A 17000-nucleotide genomic window follows, 5' to 3' on the forward strand; every position below is an offset into this window, starting at 1 on the left:
CCCCGAGCACCCTGTATCATGCATCAAACCTGGACTGGCGATTCGTTTCACATGTGGTAATTTACATCTTTCAATGCCATTCTCCCATATCATCGCGCCCTCGCCCTCTCCCACAGAGTCCAAAAGACTGTTCTATACATCTTTGTCTCTTTTGCTGTCTCGCATACAGGGTTATCATTACTATCTTTCTAAATTCCATATATATGTGTTAGTATACTGTATTGGTGTTTTTCTTTCTGGCTTATTTCACTCTGTATAATCTCCAGTTTCATCCACCTCATTAGAACTGATTCAAATGAATTCTTTTTAATGGCTGAGTAATATTCCATTGTGTATATGTACCACAGCTTTCTTATCCATTCATCTGCTGATGGACATCTAGGTTGCTTCCATGTCCTGGCTATTATAAAGAGTGTTGTGATGAACATTGGGGTACACGTGTCTCTTTCATTTCTGGTTTCCTTGGTGTGTATGCCCAGCAGTGGGATTGCTGGGTCGTATGGCAGTTCTGTTTCCAGTTTTTTAAGAAATCTCCACACTGTTCTCCATAGTGGCTGTACTAGTTTACATTCCCACCAACAGTGTAAGAGGGTTCCCTTTTCTCCACACCCTCTCCAGCATTTATCGCTTGTAGACTTTTGGATAGCAGCCATTCTGACTGGCTTGAAATGGTACCTCATTGTGGTTTTGATTTGCATTTCTCTGATAATGAGTGATGTTGAGCATCTTTTCATGTGTTTGTTAGTCATCTGTATGTCTTCTTTGGAGAAATGTCTATTTAGTTCTTTGGCCCATTTTTTGATTAGGTCGCTTATTTTTCTGGAATTGAGCTGCAGGAGTTGCTTGAATATTTTTGAGATTAATTCTTTGTCCATTGCTTCATTTGCTATTATTTTCTCCCATTCTGAAGGCTGTCTTTTCACCTTGCTTATAGTTTCCTTTGTTGTGCAGAAGCTTTTAATTTCAATTAGGTGCCATTTGTTTATTTTTGCTCTTATTTCCAATATTCTTGGAGGTGGGTCATAGAGGATCCTGCTGTGGTTTATGTTGGAGAGTGTTTTGCCTGTTTTCCTCTAGGAGTTTAATAGTTTCTGGTCTTACATTTAGATCTTTAATCCATTTTGAGTTTATTTTTGTGTAAGGTGTTAGAAAGTGTTCCAGTTTCATTCTTTTACAAGTAGTTGACCAGTTTTCCCAGCACCACTTGTTAAAGAGATTGTCTTTAATCCCATTGTATATTCTTGCCTCCTTTGTCAAAGATAAGGTGTCCATAGGTACGTGGATTTATCTCTGGGATTTCTGTTTTGTTCCTCTGATCTATATTTCTCTTTGTGCCAGTACCATATTGTCTTGATGACTGTGGCTCTGTAGTAGAGCCTGAAGTCAGGCAGGTTGATTCCTCCAGTTCCATTCTTCTTTCTCAAGATTGCTTTGGCTATTGAAGGTTTTTTTGTATTTCCATACAAATTGTGAAGTTATTTGTTCTAGTTCTCTGAAAAATACCGTTGGTAGCTTGATAGGGATTGCATTGAATCTGTAGATTGCTTTGGGTGGTATACTCATTTTCACTATATTGATTCTTCTGATCCATGAACACGGTATATTTCTCCATCTATTTGTGTCCTCTTTGATTTCTTTCCCCAGTGTTTTATAGTTTTCTATATATAGGTCTTTTGTTTCTTTAGGTAGATATATTCCTAAGTATTTTTTTCCTTTTGTTGCAATGGTGAATGGAATTGTTTCCTTAATTTCTTTTTCTGTTTTCTCACTGTTAGTGTATAGGAATGCAAGGGATTTCTGTGTGTTAATTTTATATCCTGCAACTTTACTATATTCATTGATTAGTTCTAGTAATTTTTTGGTGGAGTCTTTAGGGTTTTCTATGTAAAGGATCATGTCATCTGCAAACAGTGAGAGTTTTACCTTTTCTTTTCCAATATGGATTCCTTTTATTTCTTTTTCTGCTCTGATTGCTGTGGTCAAAACTTCCAAAACTATGTTGAATAATAGTGGTGAAACTGGGCACCCTTGTCTTGTTCTTGACTTTAGGGGAAATGCTTTCAGTTTTTCACCATTGAGGATAATGTTTGCTGAGGGTTTGTCATATATAGCTTTATTATGTTGAGGTATGTTCCTTCTATTCCTGCTTTCTGGAGGGTTTTTTTAATCATAAATGGATGTTGAATTTTGTCAAAGGCTTTCTCTGCATCTATTGAGATAATCATATGGTTTTTATTTTTCAATTTGTTACTGTGATGTATTACATTGATTGATTTGCGGATATTGAAGAATCCTTGCATCCCTGGGATAAAGCCCACTTGGTCATGATGTATGATCTTTTTAATATGTTGTTGGATTCTGTTTGCTAGAATTTTGTTAAGGATTTTGCATCTATGTTCATCAGTGATATTGACCTGTAGTTTTCTTTTTTTGTGACATCTTTGTCAGGTTTTGGTATTAGGGTGATGGTGGCCTCATAGAATAAGTTTGGAAGTTTACCTTCCTCTGCAATTTTCTGAAAGAGTTTGAATAGGATAGGTGTTATCTCTTCTCTAAATTTTTGGTAGAATTCAACTGTGAAGCTGTCTGGTCCTGGGCTTTTGTTTGTTGGAAGATTTTTGATTACACTTTCAATTTCCATGCTTGTGATGGGTCTGTTAAGATTTTCTATTTCTTCCTGGTTCAGTTTTGGAAAGTTTTACTTTTCTAAGAATTTGTCCATTTCTTCCAAGTTGTCCATTTTATTTGCATATAGTTGCTAATAATAGTTTCTTATGATCCTTTGTATTTCTGTGTTGTCTGTTGTGATCTCTCCATTTTCACTTCTAATTTTGTTGATTTGATTTTTCTCCCTTTGTTTCTTGATGAGTCTGGCTAATGGTTTGTCAATTTTATTTGTCTTGTCAAAGAACCAGCTTTTGGCTTTGTTGATTTTTGCTATGGTCTCTTTTGTTTCTTTTGCATTTATTTCTGCCCTAATTTTTAAGATTTCTTTCCTTCTACTAACCCTGGGGTTCTTCATTTCTTCCTTTTCTAGTTGCTTTAGGTGTAGAGTTAGGTTATTTGACTTTTTTCTTGTTTCTTGAAGTAATCCTGTATTGCTATAAACCTTACCCTTAGCACTGACTGCTTTTACAGTGTCCCATAGATTTGGGGTTGTTGTGTTTTCATTTTCATTCATTTCTATGCATATTTTGATTTCTTTTTTGATTTCTTCTGTGATTTGTTGGTTATTCAGCAGCGTGTTGTTCATCCTCCATATGTTGGAATTTTTAATAGTTTTTCTCCTGTAACTGAGATCTAATCTCACTGCATTGTGGTCAGAAAAGATGCTTGGAATGATTTCAATTTTTTTGAATTTACCAAGGCTAGATCTATGGCCCAGGATGTGGTCTCTCCTGGGGAAGGTTCCGTGTGCGCTTGAGAAAAAGATGAAATTCATTGTTTGGGGGTGAAATGTCCTATAGGTATCGATTAGGTCTAATTGGTCTATTGTATCATTTAAAGTTTGTGTTTCCTTGTTAATTTTCTATTTAGTTGATATATCCATAGGTGTGAGTGGGGTATTAAAGTCTCCCACTATTATTGTGTTATTGTTAATTTCCCCTTTCATACTTGTTACCATTTATCTTACATATTGTGGTGTTCCTATGTTGGGTGCATATATATTTATAATTGTTATATCTTCTTCTTGGATTGATCCTTTGATCATTATGTAGTGTCCATCTTTGTCTCTTTTCACAGTCTTTGTTTTAAAGTCTATTTTATCTGATATGAGTATTGCTACTCCTGCTTTCTTTTGGTCTGTATTTGCATGGAATATCTTTTCCCAGCCCTTCACTTTCAGTCTGTATGTGTCCCTTGTTTCAAGGTGGGTCTCTTGTAAACAACATATATAGGGGTCTTGTTTTTGTATCCATTCAGCCAGTTTTTGTCTTTTGATTGGGGCACTCAATCCATTTACATTTAAGGTAATTATTGATAAGTTTGATCCCGTTGCCATTTATTTTATTGTTTTGGGTTCGAATTTATACACCCTTTCTGTGTTTCCTGTCTAGAGAAGATCCTTTAACATTTTTTGGAGAGCTGGTTTGGTGGGGCTGAATTCTCTCTGCTTTTGCTTGTCTGTAAAGCTTTTGATTTCTCCTTCATATTTGAATGAGATCCTTGCTGGGTATAGTAATCTGGGCTGTAGGTTATTATCTTTCATCACTTTAAGTATGTCCTGCCATTCCCTTCTGGCCTGAAGAGTTTCTATTGAAAGATCAGCTGTTATCCTTATGGGAATCCCCTTGTGTGTTATTTGTTGTTTTTCCCTTGCTGCTTTTAATATTTGTTCTTTGTGTTTGATCCTTGTTAATTTGATTAATATGTGTCTTGGGGTGTTTCACCTTGAGTTTATCCTGTTTTGGACTCTCTGGGTTTCTTGGACTTGGGTGATTATTTCCTTCCTCATTTTATGGAGGTTTTCAACTATTACCTCCTCAAGTATTTTCTCATGGTCTTTCTTTTTGTCTTCTTCTTCTGGGACTCCTATGATTCAAATGTTGGGGCATTTAACATTGTCCCAGAGGTCTCTGAGGTTGTCCTCATTTCTTTTAATTCTTTTTTCTTTTTTCCTCTCTGTTTCATTTATTTCTACCATTCTATCTTCTACCTCACTTATCCTGTATTTTGCCTCCGTTATTCTACTGTTGGTTCCCTCCAGAATGTTTTTGATCTCATTTATTACATTACTCATTATATATTGACTCTTTTTAATTTATTCTATGGTTATTATCTCTATGATTATTATGGGGCAAATTGTTGGTTTGAAAGTGAAAGTGGCTCAGTCATGTCCCACTCTTTGCGACCTCATGGACTGTCCATGGAATTCTCTAGGCCAGAATACTGAAGTGGGTAGCCTTTCCCTTCTCCAGGGGATCTTCCCGACCCAGGAATCCAACTGGGGTCTCCTGCATTGCAGGTGGATTCTTTACCAACTGAGCTATCAGGGAAGCCCAAAATATTTCTTTGAGCTGCTTTTTGGGGGGTGAGGCAAGAATACTGGAGTGGGTTGCCATTCCCTTCTCCAGGAGATCTTCCCGACCCAGGGATTGAACCCAGATCTCCCACATTGTAGGCAGACGCTTTACCGTCTGAGCCACCAGGGAAGTTCTTTCTTGCATCTTTTTGATCCTTGTCTCCAGGCTATTTATCTGTAACTCCAATTTGTTTTCAAGGTTTTGGATCATTTTCACTATCATTATTTGGAATTCTTTATCAGGTAGATTCCCTATCTCTTCCTCTTTTTTTTGGTTTGGTGGGCATTTATCCTGTTCCTTTACCTGCTGGGTACTTCTCTGCCTTTTCATCTTGTTTATATTTCTGTGTTTGTGGTGGCCTTTCTATATTCTGGCAGTTTGTGGTTCCTCTTTATTGTGGAGGTTCCTCGCTGTGGGTGGGGTTGGACGAGTGGCTTGTCAAGGTTTCCTGGTTAGGGAAGCTTGTGTCGGTGTTCCGGTGGGTGGAACTGGATTTCTTCTCTCTGGAGTGCAATGAAGTATCCAGTAATGAGTTTTGAGATGTCAGTGGGTTTGGTGTGACTTTGGGCAGCCTGTATGTTGAAGCTCATGGCTATGTTCCTGTGTTGCTGGAGAATTTGCATGGTATGTCTTGGTCTGGAACTTGTTGGCCCTTGGGTGGTTCTTGGTTTCAGTGCAGGTATGGAAGCGTTTGATGAGCTCCTATTGATTAATGTTCCCTGGATTCAGGAGTTCTCTGGTGTTCTCAGGATTTGGACTTAAGCCTCCTGCCTCTGGTTTTCAGTCTTATTCTTACAGGAATCTCAAGACTTCTCCATCTATACAGCACCAACGATAAAACATCTAGGTTAATGATGAAAAGTTTCTCCACAGTGAGGGACACCTGGAGAGGTACACTGAGTTACATGGAGAAGAGGGAGGAGGGAGATAGAGGTGACCAGGAGGAGAAGAGGGGGAATCAAAAGGGAAGAGAGTAAGCTAGCCAGTAATCACTTCCCTATGTGCTCTCTACAGTCTGGACCGCTCAGAGATGTTTACGAAGTTACACAGAGAAGAGAAGAGGGAGGAAGGAGACAGAGGTGGCCAGGAGGATAAAAGGGGGAATCAAAAGGAGAGAGACAGATCCAGCCAGTAATCAGTTCCCTAAGTGTTCTCCACAGCCCAGAACACACAGAGATTCAGAGTTGGGTAGAGAAGAAAAGGGGGAGGGAGGAGATAGAGGCGACCTGGTGGAGAAAAAGGAGAGTCCAAAGAGGGAGAGAGCAGTCAAGCCAGTAATCTTGTACCCAAGTAAAAATGGGTACTGAAGATTGGGTTCTTAAAGGTACAAAATTTATAACAAATACCAGAAAGCAAAGATTAAAAATCTAGAGTAGAGGTTAGATTCTCAAAAATAGAATATTTTTTAAAAAGTCAAAAAAAATTATATATATATATATATATGAAGTTTGCTTTAAAAATAGGGTCTCTCTTTTTTCTTTTTGCAAGATAATAGGTTATAAAAATGAAAATTAAAGATGTAATAGGGGACTTAAAAATTAAATTTTTTTTAATTTAAAAAATGATTATAATAAAAATATATCTAGGACTTTCTCTGTTGCGGATAGTGTGGGGTCAGTTCATTTTCAGATAGTTCCTTGGTCCAGCTTGTACTTCTCGAGGTCTATAGGTCCCTTCATATGTAGTCGGTGCTAACTACAGGGTTTTAATCTATTGCACCTGTCACTTCCAAAGTGGTTCCCTGTGTTTATTTTAGCTTCTTCTGTTTGCTGGTCTCTTCAGTGTCTAATTTCCGCCCTGACACAAGTGGGGCGGTGGAGGTCACTTTTTTTAGGCTCACTTGTTCAGTTGTGCTGTGGGGAGGTACTGCAAACAAATATCACTGGCGTGTGCTCACAGTGATTCAGCCATACTGGGTTTGCCCCTGCTCACGGCGTGTGTGCTTTCCCAGTCTACACTGCTCAGGCTCTAGGTTGCTCTGCCGGGAACTGTCTGATGCAGGCCCTGGGTTTCATGCAGTCTCCAGGTCTAAGCCGTTCAGGTTCTCGGGTACTCCACAAAGGCGCAGAGTTGGTTGGGCCTGCGTTTTGTGCCCTTCCAGGTCCAAGCAGCTCAGGTGACCAGGTGCTTGATGAGCGCAGTTGCCCCCAGTTGAAGGCTGTGACTTATCACCTCCCCCATCCCAGCCACTCGGTTTTCTGGGTGTACACGGGCATGCCTTCTCAGGTGTGCCGTGTGTCTCTTCTGGGGAACTGATCTCTGTCTGCAACTCTCCTGGCAGATGTTGACTATCCAGAATCCCAAGAAGTCTTGGTTAGCAATGACGTCAGCTTGCAGTTTGGTATAGGATGCCTCTCTGGGGCCGGGATTGCCCTCTTCCAGCTCTGGCTGCCCTCACCTGCCTGTCTCCGGTGGGGGATGGGCTGGTCCGCAGCCGGCTAGCTCTGCTCAGTCCTTTGTTCTGTGAGCAGGCCTGGCGGTGTACCTTGAAAGTGAAAGTGAAGTTGCTCAGTTATGTCTGACTCTTTGCGACCCCATGGACTGTAGCCTACCAGGCTCCTCTGTCCATGGGATTTTCCAGGCAATAGTCCTGGAGTGGATTGCCATTTCCTTCTCCAGAGGATCTTCCCAACACAGGGATCAAACCTGGGTCTCCTGCATTGTAGACAGACACTTTACCGTCTGAGCCACCCATAGCTATCCCACAGTCTGGGTTGCTATCTCAAGCTAGTTCCCTCAGATTGCCCTTGGGGCATTCAGGCGAGGTCCTTACCCTAAGCAATGCGGCTTGCACCTCCCTGTCCAGCCCCTGCTTGCTAATGGGCAATTTGAGCGTCTGTCCGGGCTGCTCCTCCGCTGGGAGTTGCTGTTAGGCAGGTAATCTATGGATTTTAATTATTTATTTATTTTTCCTCCCGGTTATTTTGCCCTCTGAGATCCCAAGGCTTGCCATAGACCCGCCAGAGAGAGTGTTTCCTGGTGTTTGGAAACCTCTCTTTTTAAAAATTCTCTTCTTGGGAAGGATCTCCGTCCTTACCTCTTTTGTCTTTTTATCTTTTATATTTTGTCCTACCTCCTTTCGAAGACAATGGGCTGTCTTTCTGGGTGCCTGATATCCTCTGCCAGCATTCAGAAATTGTTTTATGGAATTTGCTCAGTTTCAAATATTCTTTCGATGAATTTGTGAGCGAGAAAGTGGTCTCCCCGTCCTATTCCTCCGCCATCTTAGGACCGCCCCTGAGAATTTTTTTAAATCAATTTTTTAGCTAATGTGTTGAGTGAAAGGTTAAGATTTAAATAAAAAATGTTTTCTCTCAAACATAGACATTACCTTGGTCATGATAGCTATTACAACCTGTAGCTGTCTCAGCTGGAAACATAGTCATTCTCCATTTTTTTCAAGTTTTCTTGTGTACATTTCCATTAGGCTTTATAGTCCTTATGAAGGTATGTGTTTCATATTAGACTTGCTCCCAAAGTATATTTTTAAAAAGTGTTTCTTTGACTCTTTTTCAAGAAATACAGAGTTTTGTGCTTTCCTGGTAACCTCTCCTCTGTGCTTTGATGTAATTTATCCCAAGTGTCTAAAAGACCTTTCTCCTCTCCTCTTTGATTTCCTCATTGAGGAGTTTCCTCAACATTTGTTGCCCTCTTTTGTTCCAACAACTGTACAGCATTATCTGACAGTTCTGCTGTGCCTCAGTTTCCTGCTGGGGCCACTCTGTCTTTATAACTTAGCCGCATTTTCCAGTTCTTGACTCAGAGATGCTCTGAAGGCTTTGTCCTGCCTCTCCTGTGGCAACAAGCTTCCAGTCATCTAGGGCTGGGCAGGATGGTGAATCGGGTCTGTAAGTACCAACTTCTGCTATGTTTTTACCTTTGTGGATCTACAAAAACATTTTTTATTGAGAAATTTGAGTAGAAAGTGTTTAATTTCTTATTTGCTGTACTTGCCTGAGGTCTTCTTTTTTTAATTAACTTTTATTGGAGTGTACCTTACTTACAGTGTTGTTGCCTGACTTACTCTGATTCTTTAGTAGGATAGAGGAGAGGTTTGTCTGTGGTAGACATTCCAAAACTATGACTCTCCACCCTCACCCAGACTCACTGCCCCTTCTTGGTTGCTCTGTTCTACCCCAGTAAATCTTGTGCAGACCAAGAAGAGATTTCATAACAGTTACTCCATGAAGAGCCGAGCAGTATTCATTCAGCTGAGTTTGAGTCTGTATCAGGTATCAGGCACTTGGAGTCTGAGGGTTGAGTATACTTGCCTTCTAAACTGTGTTTTTGCTTTTTGACCCCCTCCAGTCCTTCCTCTAGAGTGCTGCCAGAAATGGTCCAGAAAGCACCATCTGATGCTGTCAAGCCCGCAGAGACAAGTTAGAGAGCCACAGGGTCCACACAGCTTCTAAGAAGTGTGCTCTGTACCTTGTGTTCATGCCTCTCAGCCATGGCCTTCACTCTGTCTGGAATCCTGGACTCTTAATCCCTTGGTTCACTTTCCCTTTTTGAGAATCTGACTTAGATATCACCCCTTGGGGAAACATACTGAATTGCTGCAGTTCAAATTCATTTCTCCATCCTCCGTACTTTGCTGGGGACTTTATACACATGCGTTTCTCTTTATTCATCCAGCACACGTCGTTGAGTGCTGTTGTGTGTCAGGCCCATTCTCAGTGCTGGGACTCTGGCAGTGAGTGAGACAGACACGGTCACTGCCCATACACGTCATCCAGCAAGTAGGAGGATGTTTCAGATAGTGATAAGTGCTCAGAGGAAAACAAGACAGCAACAGAGTAGGGGCTGGATGGGTTTGGAGAGAGTGACTGGGGAAGTCCTTTCCAAAGAGGTGACGTAGAAGCTGAGCTCTGAACAATGAGCAGGGCCAGTGATGGAAGCATCTGGAAAAAGAGCTGTCAGTGCAGAGAAAAATGGCACTAGCAAATGCCCCGAGTAGGGATAGCATGGCACCCTGGAGCTGCAGAGAAGACCAGCCAGTGGGACTGGAGCAGCGTGAAGGAGGTGGGAAGGCAGGAGATAGGTCAGAAGAGCAGACAGTCTGTTGGCATAGCGAGAAATGTGGATTTTAGGGACTTCCTTGGTGGTCCAGTGGCTAAGACTCGGCGCCCCCAATGCAGGGGAGCCAGGTTTGATGCCTGGCCTGGGAACGAGATCCCACATGCTGCAACTTAAGACCCAGCACAGTCAAATAAATTTTTTAAGAAGTTAAAAAAGAAATTTGGATTTTATTCCTGAATTCACCAAGAAACTATCGAAGAGCTTTAGGCAGGGGAGTCAGTAGTATGAAATGATGTATGTTTAATCTGCACCGAACACTAAGTCTTGTAAGTGGCTCATTGCGTGTGTCTCTGGTAACCTGTGTGCTGTGAGGGCAGGCATTCTCTGTGGATCCCCAGCACCCAGTCCAGGGTATGGTCGGTAGCCACTGGGGAATCTAATGAATGAATAATCTATGTATTCTCTTGATAAGCTCTATTTAAGTGGTTGAGTTAGTAACACCACGTAAATAACTTTTTCTGTTTGGTAAAAGCTGGTCGAGCTAGTGCTAGGACACTTCCTATGAATAAGGAAATGTCACGGCCTTTTTCAAGACTCCAGGGTGTTATGATATTCTGGATATTCTATTCAGCCTTTGAGGCAGTACCCCAGGAATGTTAAGTAGAATCTTGATGACCAGAGAAGAATGAAAAGCCATGACATTTTAAAAAATGAAAGCTATCAGTAGTACAGTAAAATCTTATGATGAGGTGAATACAGATATAGCATCCCAATGGCGTTTGTTCTCAAGAGGAGGTAGTTGGGAGTTCTTATCTTCCAGCATGTGGGGAGGAGGGGAGAAGGGGGGTGGTAGTCATCTCCTGATAATTTGAGACTTTCTGAGTTCAATATAAGGGCCATTGAATACGATTTAAATTTTATTATCTTTCGTGCTCTTTGAAAATGTAGACCACCTAAGACAGATTGTTTTTCATTAACCGTGTAGTAATGTCTCCTGGCATTTTGTGTGATGGTTTTTTGGATTTGACTTTCACTGTAATGGTTGGCTTTTACTGTAGTTAGTATTTTTCTATTATAATTTTTATCTCCAGTTTTCGGGTACTGTCTCTTAAAAACCTTGAGTTTCTTTTTTTTTTTTTTTTCCCCTGAATCAGTTGGAAACCCTAATTTAGATCTATCTGTGTCCCATTAAATAAAGCTTACTTGAAAATCTTTCATGGTGAAATCATAACCCAGCCCAGTGAACATGCTCTAATCATCATAGCACTTGCTCCCAAGAAGGATCTTTTCTCATTACTTCTTTCCCCACATTCACTTAAAAATTACCCTACAGGTAATAGAGAGTTTAGGACATGGTAAGCTGAGTACATTTTGGACTTCTGTTGAGTTGAAAATATTTTTCTCTGCAGAGATTTCAGCAACACAGAAACACTGTGTAGTGAACAGAAGTATTATTGTGAAACATGCTGCAGCAAACAGGAGGCCCAGAAAAGGTACGTAAGGGTTTAGCCCAGGGGGTGGCTTCCTATCCGCAGAAGGGACCAGATCGTGGAGCCTGACACATCTGATTTTTGAATCCTAGTTCCTAGGGCTCGTAACCAAGTAGCTTTGGAGAAGTCAGTTACCTTCTTCACTTGTAGAATAGAATAAGGATGCCTACCTGGGGAAGTTGCCCATTCATCTGATCATGTGTTCATCTGTTTGTTTGTTCATTCATTTATTCAGTGTGCCAGATACTCATGCTGGGTAAACAAGTGGTGATCAAGTGTGATCACTGTCCTCTTGGGATTAAAGGTGAATTATAAAAATGACTTAGCATAGTACATAACACATAGTGGTCACCCAGTAACACTGTTAGTATTGCCTAATGTTGGAACTTCTTATTTAGAAGATAGAGGCAAGTAATACTAATCATTTAGTAAGGAAGCATGAGAAAACCAATAACATCAGTCTATGGATGGGTAATAAGAAAGTTATCATATTCAGAGTTGATACAAGACCCAAGGTTGCCCATCTTTTTACCAGCACTGGTCAGTTACAGGTCTTGAACAATGTGAAATAATTGTCCTTCCCTATGTTCTGTGCCCAGAAGCCAAGAAACTTGACATTTTTTACTATCCTGTAAAGCTTTACCATGAGTTAACTTTACCCTGCCCATGGTTTGTGGCATATTCAGGATAACTCACAGATGCCCATTCCTACCATCTAACACCATGAGGGGTCTAGAGCTGAAGTTGAACGAGTTTCTCTGACCAGTCCCACAGCTCTTCATCCCCAGGCATACACAGCTTTCTTTGGTGCCTCAGAACTGGAGAAAGGTTAGTCATTGTGGTGGCAGATGGGAGTTAACATTTATTAGTGGCTGGGGAGCTTACCTCTGTCCTCATCCGTGTAATCTAAACTAAGTCTGCCTAAGGCCATCCTAGGTCTTCCAGTGGAGCATGAAAGCATATTCTATTCAACCTTGGAAGTTTTATACACTAAAATGCTGTGTTCCTGAAAAATAATAGGGATCCCCATAAATCTTATATTTCTGCTGATGGTGTGGTTTTGCTTACTTTTATGCACAGGATTTTTTTTTTTCCAGTAGATTTCTAAATAATATTCTATTAAATGTGTCCTTTACAAACAATAATTCATGGAAAATATGCACAAGTCAAACAGCATTTACAATAATTCAGGGCCTTCAAAGAGGGTGTCCTCGAAGGTAACCAGAAAATCCTCTGTTCTGTCAGAGTTATCTCCATAAACTGTTGTCTTTGCAACTTCTTACCGAAGAATCTTAATGGTCATCTAGTTGAAAAAAAGAGCTTTTCATGTTTGTGTAAGTTGCGGAACTGCTGCATCGAACAAAAAATCCTTTTCTGCAGCATTTCTCAAAGCCTTTGGTATGTGGATGTGCAAGGAGGAACTTAGGAACAGAAGGGAGAGCAGCATCCTGACTTGGCCTCAGAAACCCCGCATCCATTAACATCTCCGGTGCTCTCACAAGCCTATTTTGAGAAATATAGCCCTAAGCCAATCAATCTCTGAATTTATAAGCGAGGAACCTGAGAGCCAGAAAAGGGAAATGACTTGCCCAGGAGCCCAGGAGTAAGGAGGGAGAAAGGGCCTAGCATGCCTGGTTATCTGATGGTAACCAGTTGGCAGTGGTATCTGAGGCATGCCTGCCTGTCGGTTCTCAGAACCTATATGTACAGAATCCACCCTCTGCTTGTCCTTTCCCTAGCCTGCTTTTCTCAAAAACTGTCCCCCTCCTCTCCATTATCTCAGAGTTGAGGGATTATCCAAATATCGTTCTCCCTGGGAGGCAGAGGGCAGTGACGTAGAGCAATTGTGCATCATATTTTTATTGGTACGTAAGTTCTGGGGTGTCTCCTTTGACCAAGCAGATGATCCCACCCCCCACATCCTAGCCCCGCTGCACTTTTCTCTGCTTACTAGGCTCCAGTTAGCCAAGTCTGTACAAGCGAGCGTCCTTTTACTCTGGCACGTGGATTGGCTGTTTGCTGGTTTGAAGTTTGTTGAACCCCTCCTGCTCTCCATTTGTGCAGGCCGTGGTATAATTGGTCCCACTCACAGGGATTGGGTGCCACTGATTTTCTATTCCGTGGTTTATTTTAGGATGAGAGTCAAAAAGCTGCCCATGATTTTGGCCCTGCACCTCAAGCGGTTCAAGTACATGGAGCAGCTCCATAGGTACACCAAGCTCTCTTACCGAGTGGTCTTCCCGCTGGAACTCCGGCTCTTCAACACCTCCAGTGATGCAGTAAACCTGGACCGCATGTACGACCTGGTCGCGGTGGTGGTACACTGCGGCAGGTGAGGGCGGGCAAGGAGCGCGTTGAGGGGGGGCTGTCCTTGGGCCACGTGGACTCTGCCACATCTTTCAGGGGCGGGGCCGGGGATCTCAGACTCAGTGGTGATGGCGCTTCGGGGAATTTCCTCTAAGCTCCAGTTTATCACCTCAAAATGAATCTCTAAACTTAGGTATATAAAGTAAAATAATAAATTAAAAAATAAAGATAAAATTAATGCATAATAATAATTTAAATGTTCTCTCATAAGGGAAATAATAAATCTCCATTGGATACAAAGAATTTGAAATCACATGGAAAAGTAAATGTTTGTGCTGTGATTTTAATTTTTGAAAGACCAGGTTACTCATTTAGTATGATCACAAAAGTGTTTTAAGATACCTAAATAAAGACTGGAAGCAGTGGATGGAATTTAATACTTCTTTGGCACTTGAATAATTAAAATGTATCCTTACGTGTTCTTTAGGCAGTTTTAAGCCTTTCCCCTGTATTCTATAATAAGTACATAATCAAAAAAAAAAAAAGAGTGGAGAGACATCCCCTAGATATGGAGAAGCAAAGTGTTTTTGCTGGAAGTCTTTTGAGGAAATATTTTTTATTGTATAATTTGGTGTAAGTCTTGAAAACTCTACTGAAAATTCACCTGTTGCTATTATTTGCTCAGCTGGGATGGGTTTGTGTCCCCTCCCTGGGATCGATATTGCTGTCGCCCTTGCAGGTTTCAGATTGGGGCCTGTCACAGAGCAGGTGTCTTTTCCTCTCCATCCACCTGGATGGAGTGGTAGTAAACAGACCATTACCAAGAGGATGCGTGGTTCCACAGGGAGGGATGGAGTGATTTCCTTTCCTCTGCTGGGTGGATGGTATCAGAAACTGTAACATACCTGAAGCAACCCTTGTTTTGTTCCATGCAGAGCCATAGTCACAGATTATTGTCTTATGTTCTCAGAAAGTTGTATTTGTTGGTCAGTTACAAGCCACCTTTCTATTTCCCCCTGAAGAATACTTCTAACTGCTAATTATTTTAAAGAACCTAAGGGTTGGGAAGATCCCCTGGAGGAGGGCATGGCAACCCACTCCAGTATTCTTGCCTGGAGAATTCCATGGACAAAGGAGCCTGGTGGGCTACAGTCCATGGGGTCCCAAAGAGGTGGACACAACTGAGTGACTGAGCATACATACACATACATCTATTTTCTATTTATTTATTCATTCTAAGGGTTCTTTAACAGTTTTCTTTGATTTAACCATGCCCTCCTCCAGGGGATCTTCCCAACCCAGGGATCGAACCCAGGTGTCCCTCATTGCAGACAGATTCTTTACCGTCTGAGCCACCAGGGAAGCCCAGGAATTCTGGAGTGGGAAGCCTATCCCTTCTCCAGGGTATCTTTCTGACCCTGGAATTGAACCAGGGTCTCTTGCATTGCAGGTGGATTCTTTACCAGCTGAGCTACCAGGGAATCCCATATATTATGTATATGCTATGTAAATGCTATGTTCCTGGTGGTTTAGTCAATAAGTCATGTCTGACTCTATGTATATACTAGGAAATGGCAACCCACTACAATATTCTTGTCTGGAGAATTCCCATGGACAGAGGAGCCTGGCGGGCTACAGTCTTTGGGGTCACACACAGTCAGACGTGACTGAGCGACTAAGCACACACATGATGTAAGGAACAGGGCGATGACAGAGAGCAGTGGGAGGTGCCCCTTTAGGGAAGTTAAAGTGAAGTCGCTCAGTCGTGTCCGACTCTTTGCCACCCCATGGACTGTAGCCTATCAGGCTTCTCCGTCCATGGGATTTTCCAGGCAAGAGTGCTGGAGTGGATTGCCATTTCCTTCTCCAGGGGATCTTTTTGACCCAGGAATCGAACCCGGGTCTCCCGTATTGCAGGCAGACGCTTTACCATCTGAGCCACCAGGGAAGCCTTCCTAGTAAGGAACAGGGCAATGACAGAGAGCAGTGGGAGGTGCCCCTTTAGGGAAGGTGGTCAGCAAAGGTTTATCTCCTGAGATGACATTTGAGCTGAAGCCCACCCAAGGAATAAAAAGAGGCAAGAATGCAGACATGAGTGAGGACCCTTTCAGGCAGAGCTGCAGCAGTCACAGGGGCCCAAGCTGAGAATGCTGACGTGTGTGAAAACAGAGGCAGCCCATGGGCTGGAGCTCAGAGGGAGAGGGGAGAGTGGCTGGAGAAAGGTGAGAACAGTTCTCTGGGGTATCTTTTATTTAAAGAAAGCAAACTAAAGGGACTTCCCTGGTGGTCCAGGGGTTAAGACCCTGCACTTCAAATGCACAGGATGTGGGTTTGATCCTTGACTGGGGAACTAACATCCCACATGCTGTGCAGTGTAGCAAAGAAAAAGCAAACTAAGGCAGATTCAACTTTCCAACTTTGATGATGCATTGAGAAAACAAAACTTCAGAGTTAGAGTTAAAAATTCCCTCAGTTGTGCAAATCTGACTTCATAGGAGAAGCTGTTTGGTTGTTCGGTCTACTTTTTTCTGTAGTGTGTAATAATGTACCTTTTTGTTTTCCTACTGGTTATTATACATTTTGGTTTAATATCTTTCTAAAACTCGAATCAGATCACATCACTCCTCAAAGTTCCCGAGTGTCTTCCTGGCTCACTCACAGTTGAAGTCCATAATCTTAACCACAGTGGCCCATTCCTAACCCTCCTCCACTGCAGCTCACTTGGCTCTGGCTGCCTTGGTGTTCCCTGATCACACTATGCCCACCCCCACCCATCCCCTAGGCCTTACACTTGCTCTCCTCCCTTCCTGAAACTTCCATCATGTGGTCTCATGGCTTGTCTCTCCCTCTGTCTCTCTCTCTCACACACACACACTCCTTCCCTTCAGGGAAATTCTTCCTGCTCACATCTCATGTCATCACCGTAGCACCTTCCCTCTGTCGCTCACCAACGCGTTGCACTGCTATATTCTTCAGCATGTATCACCACTTGAAATATATTTGTATTTTAGTTTATTACCACTCCAACCCTCAACCTCAGGAAAGGCAGGACTTTGTTTCATTCACTGCTTTTTGTTTGTTTGTTTAAGTAGAAGAGAAGAGGCTTTTCTCCCAGTCTTAATATTTATTCATTTATTTGGCTGCACTGCGTGGTCTTAGT

The 17000-nt window shown here is 42.0% G+C and overlaps 1 protein-coding gene across 14 annotated transcripts in view; it reads left to right on the plus strand.

Moving 5' to 3' along the window:
• The window catches only part of USP46 (ubiquitin specific peptidase 46), a 106865-nt gene that overhangs the window by 84246 nt on the left and 5619 nt on the right, over nt 1-17000 (plus strand). For all 14 annotated transcript variants that reach the window (XM_086407674.1, XM_086407675.1, XM_086407677.1 and 11 more), the window contains 2 exons: nt 11453-11536; nt 13668-13865. In XM_086407674.1, the coding sequence (XP_086263800.1) occupies nt 11453-11536; nt 13668-13865 (282 nt within the window). The remainder of the gene's footprint in view (nt 1-11452; nt 11537-13667; nt 13866-17000) is intronic.

Source organism: Bos grunniens, chromosome 6 (genome assembly GCF_055505025.1).
Source record: "Bos grunniens cultivar Pamir isolate PY7600 chromosome 6, Bosgru_T2T1.0, whole genome shotgun sequence".
Lineage (NCBI taxonomy): Eukaryota > Metazoa > Chordata > Mammalia > Artiodactyla > Bovidae > Bos > Bos grunniens.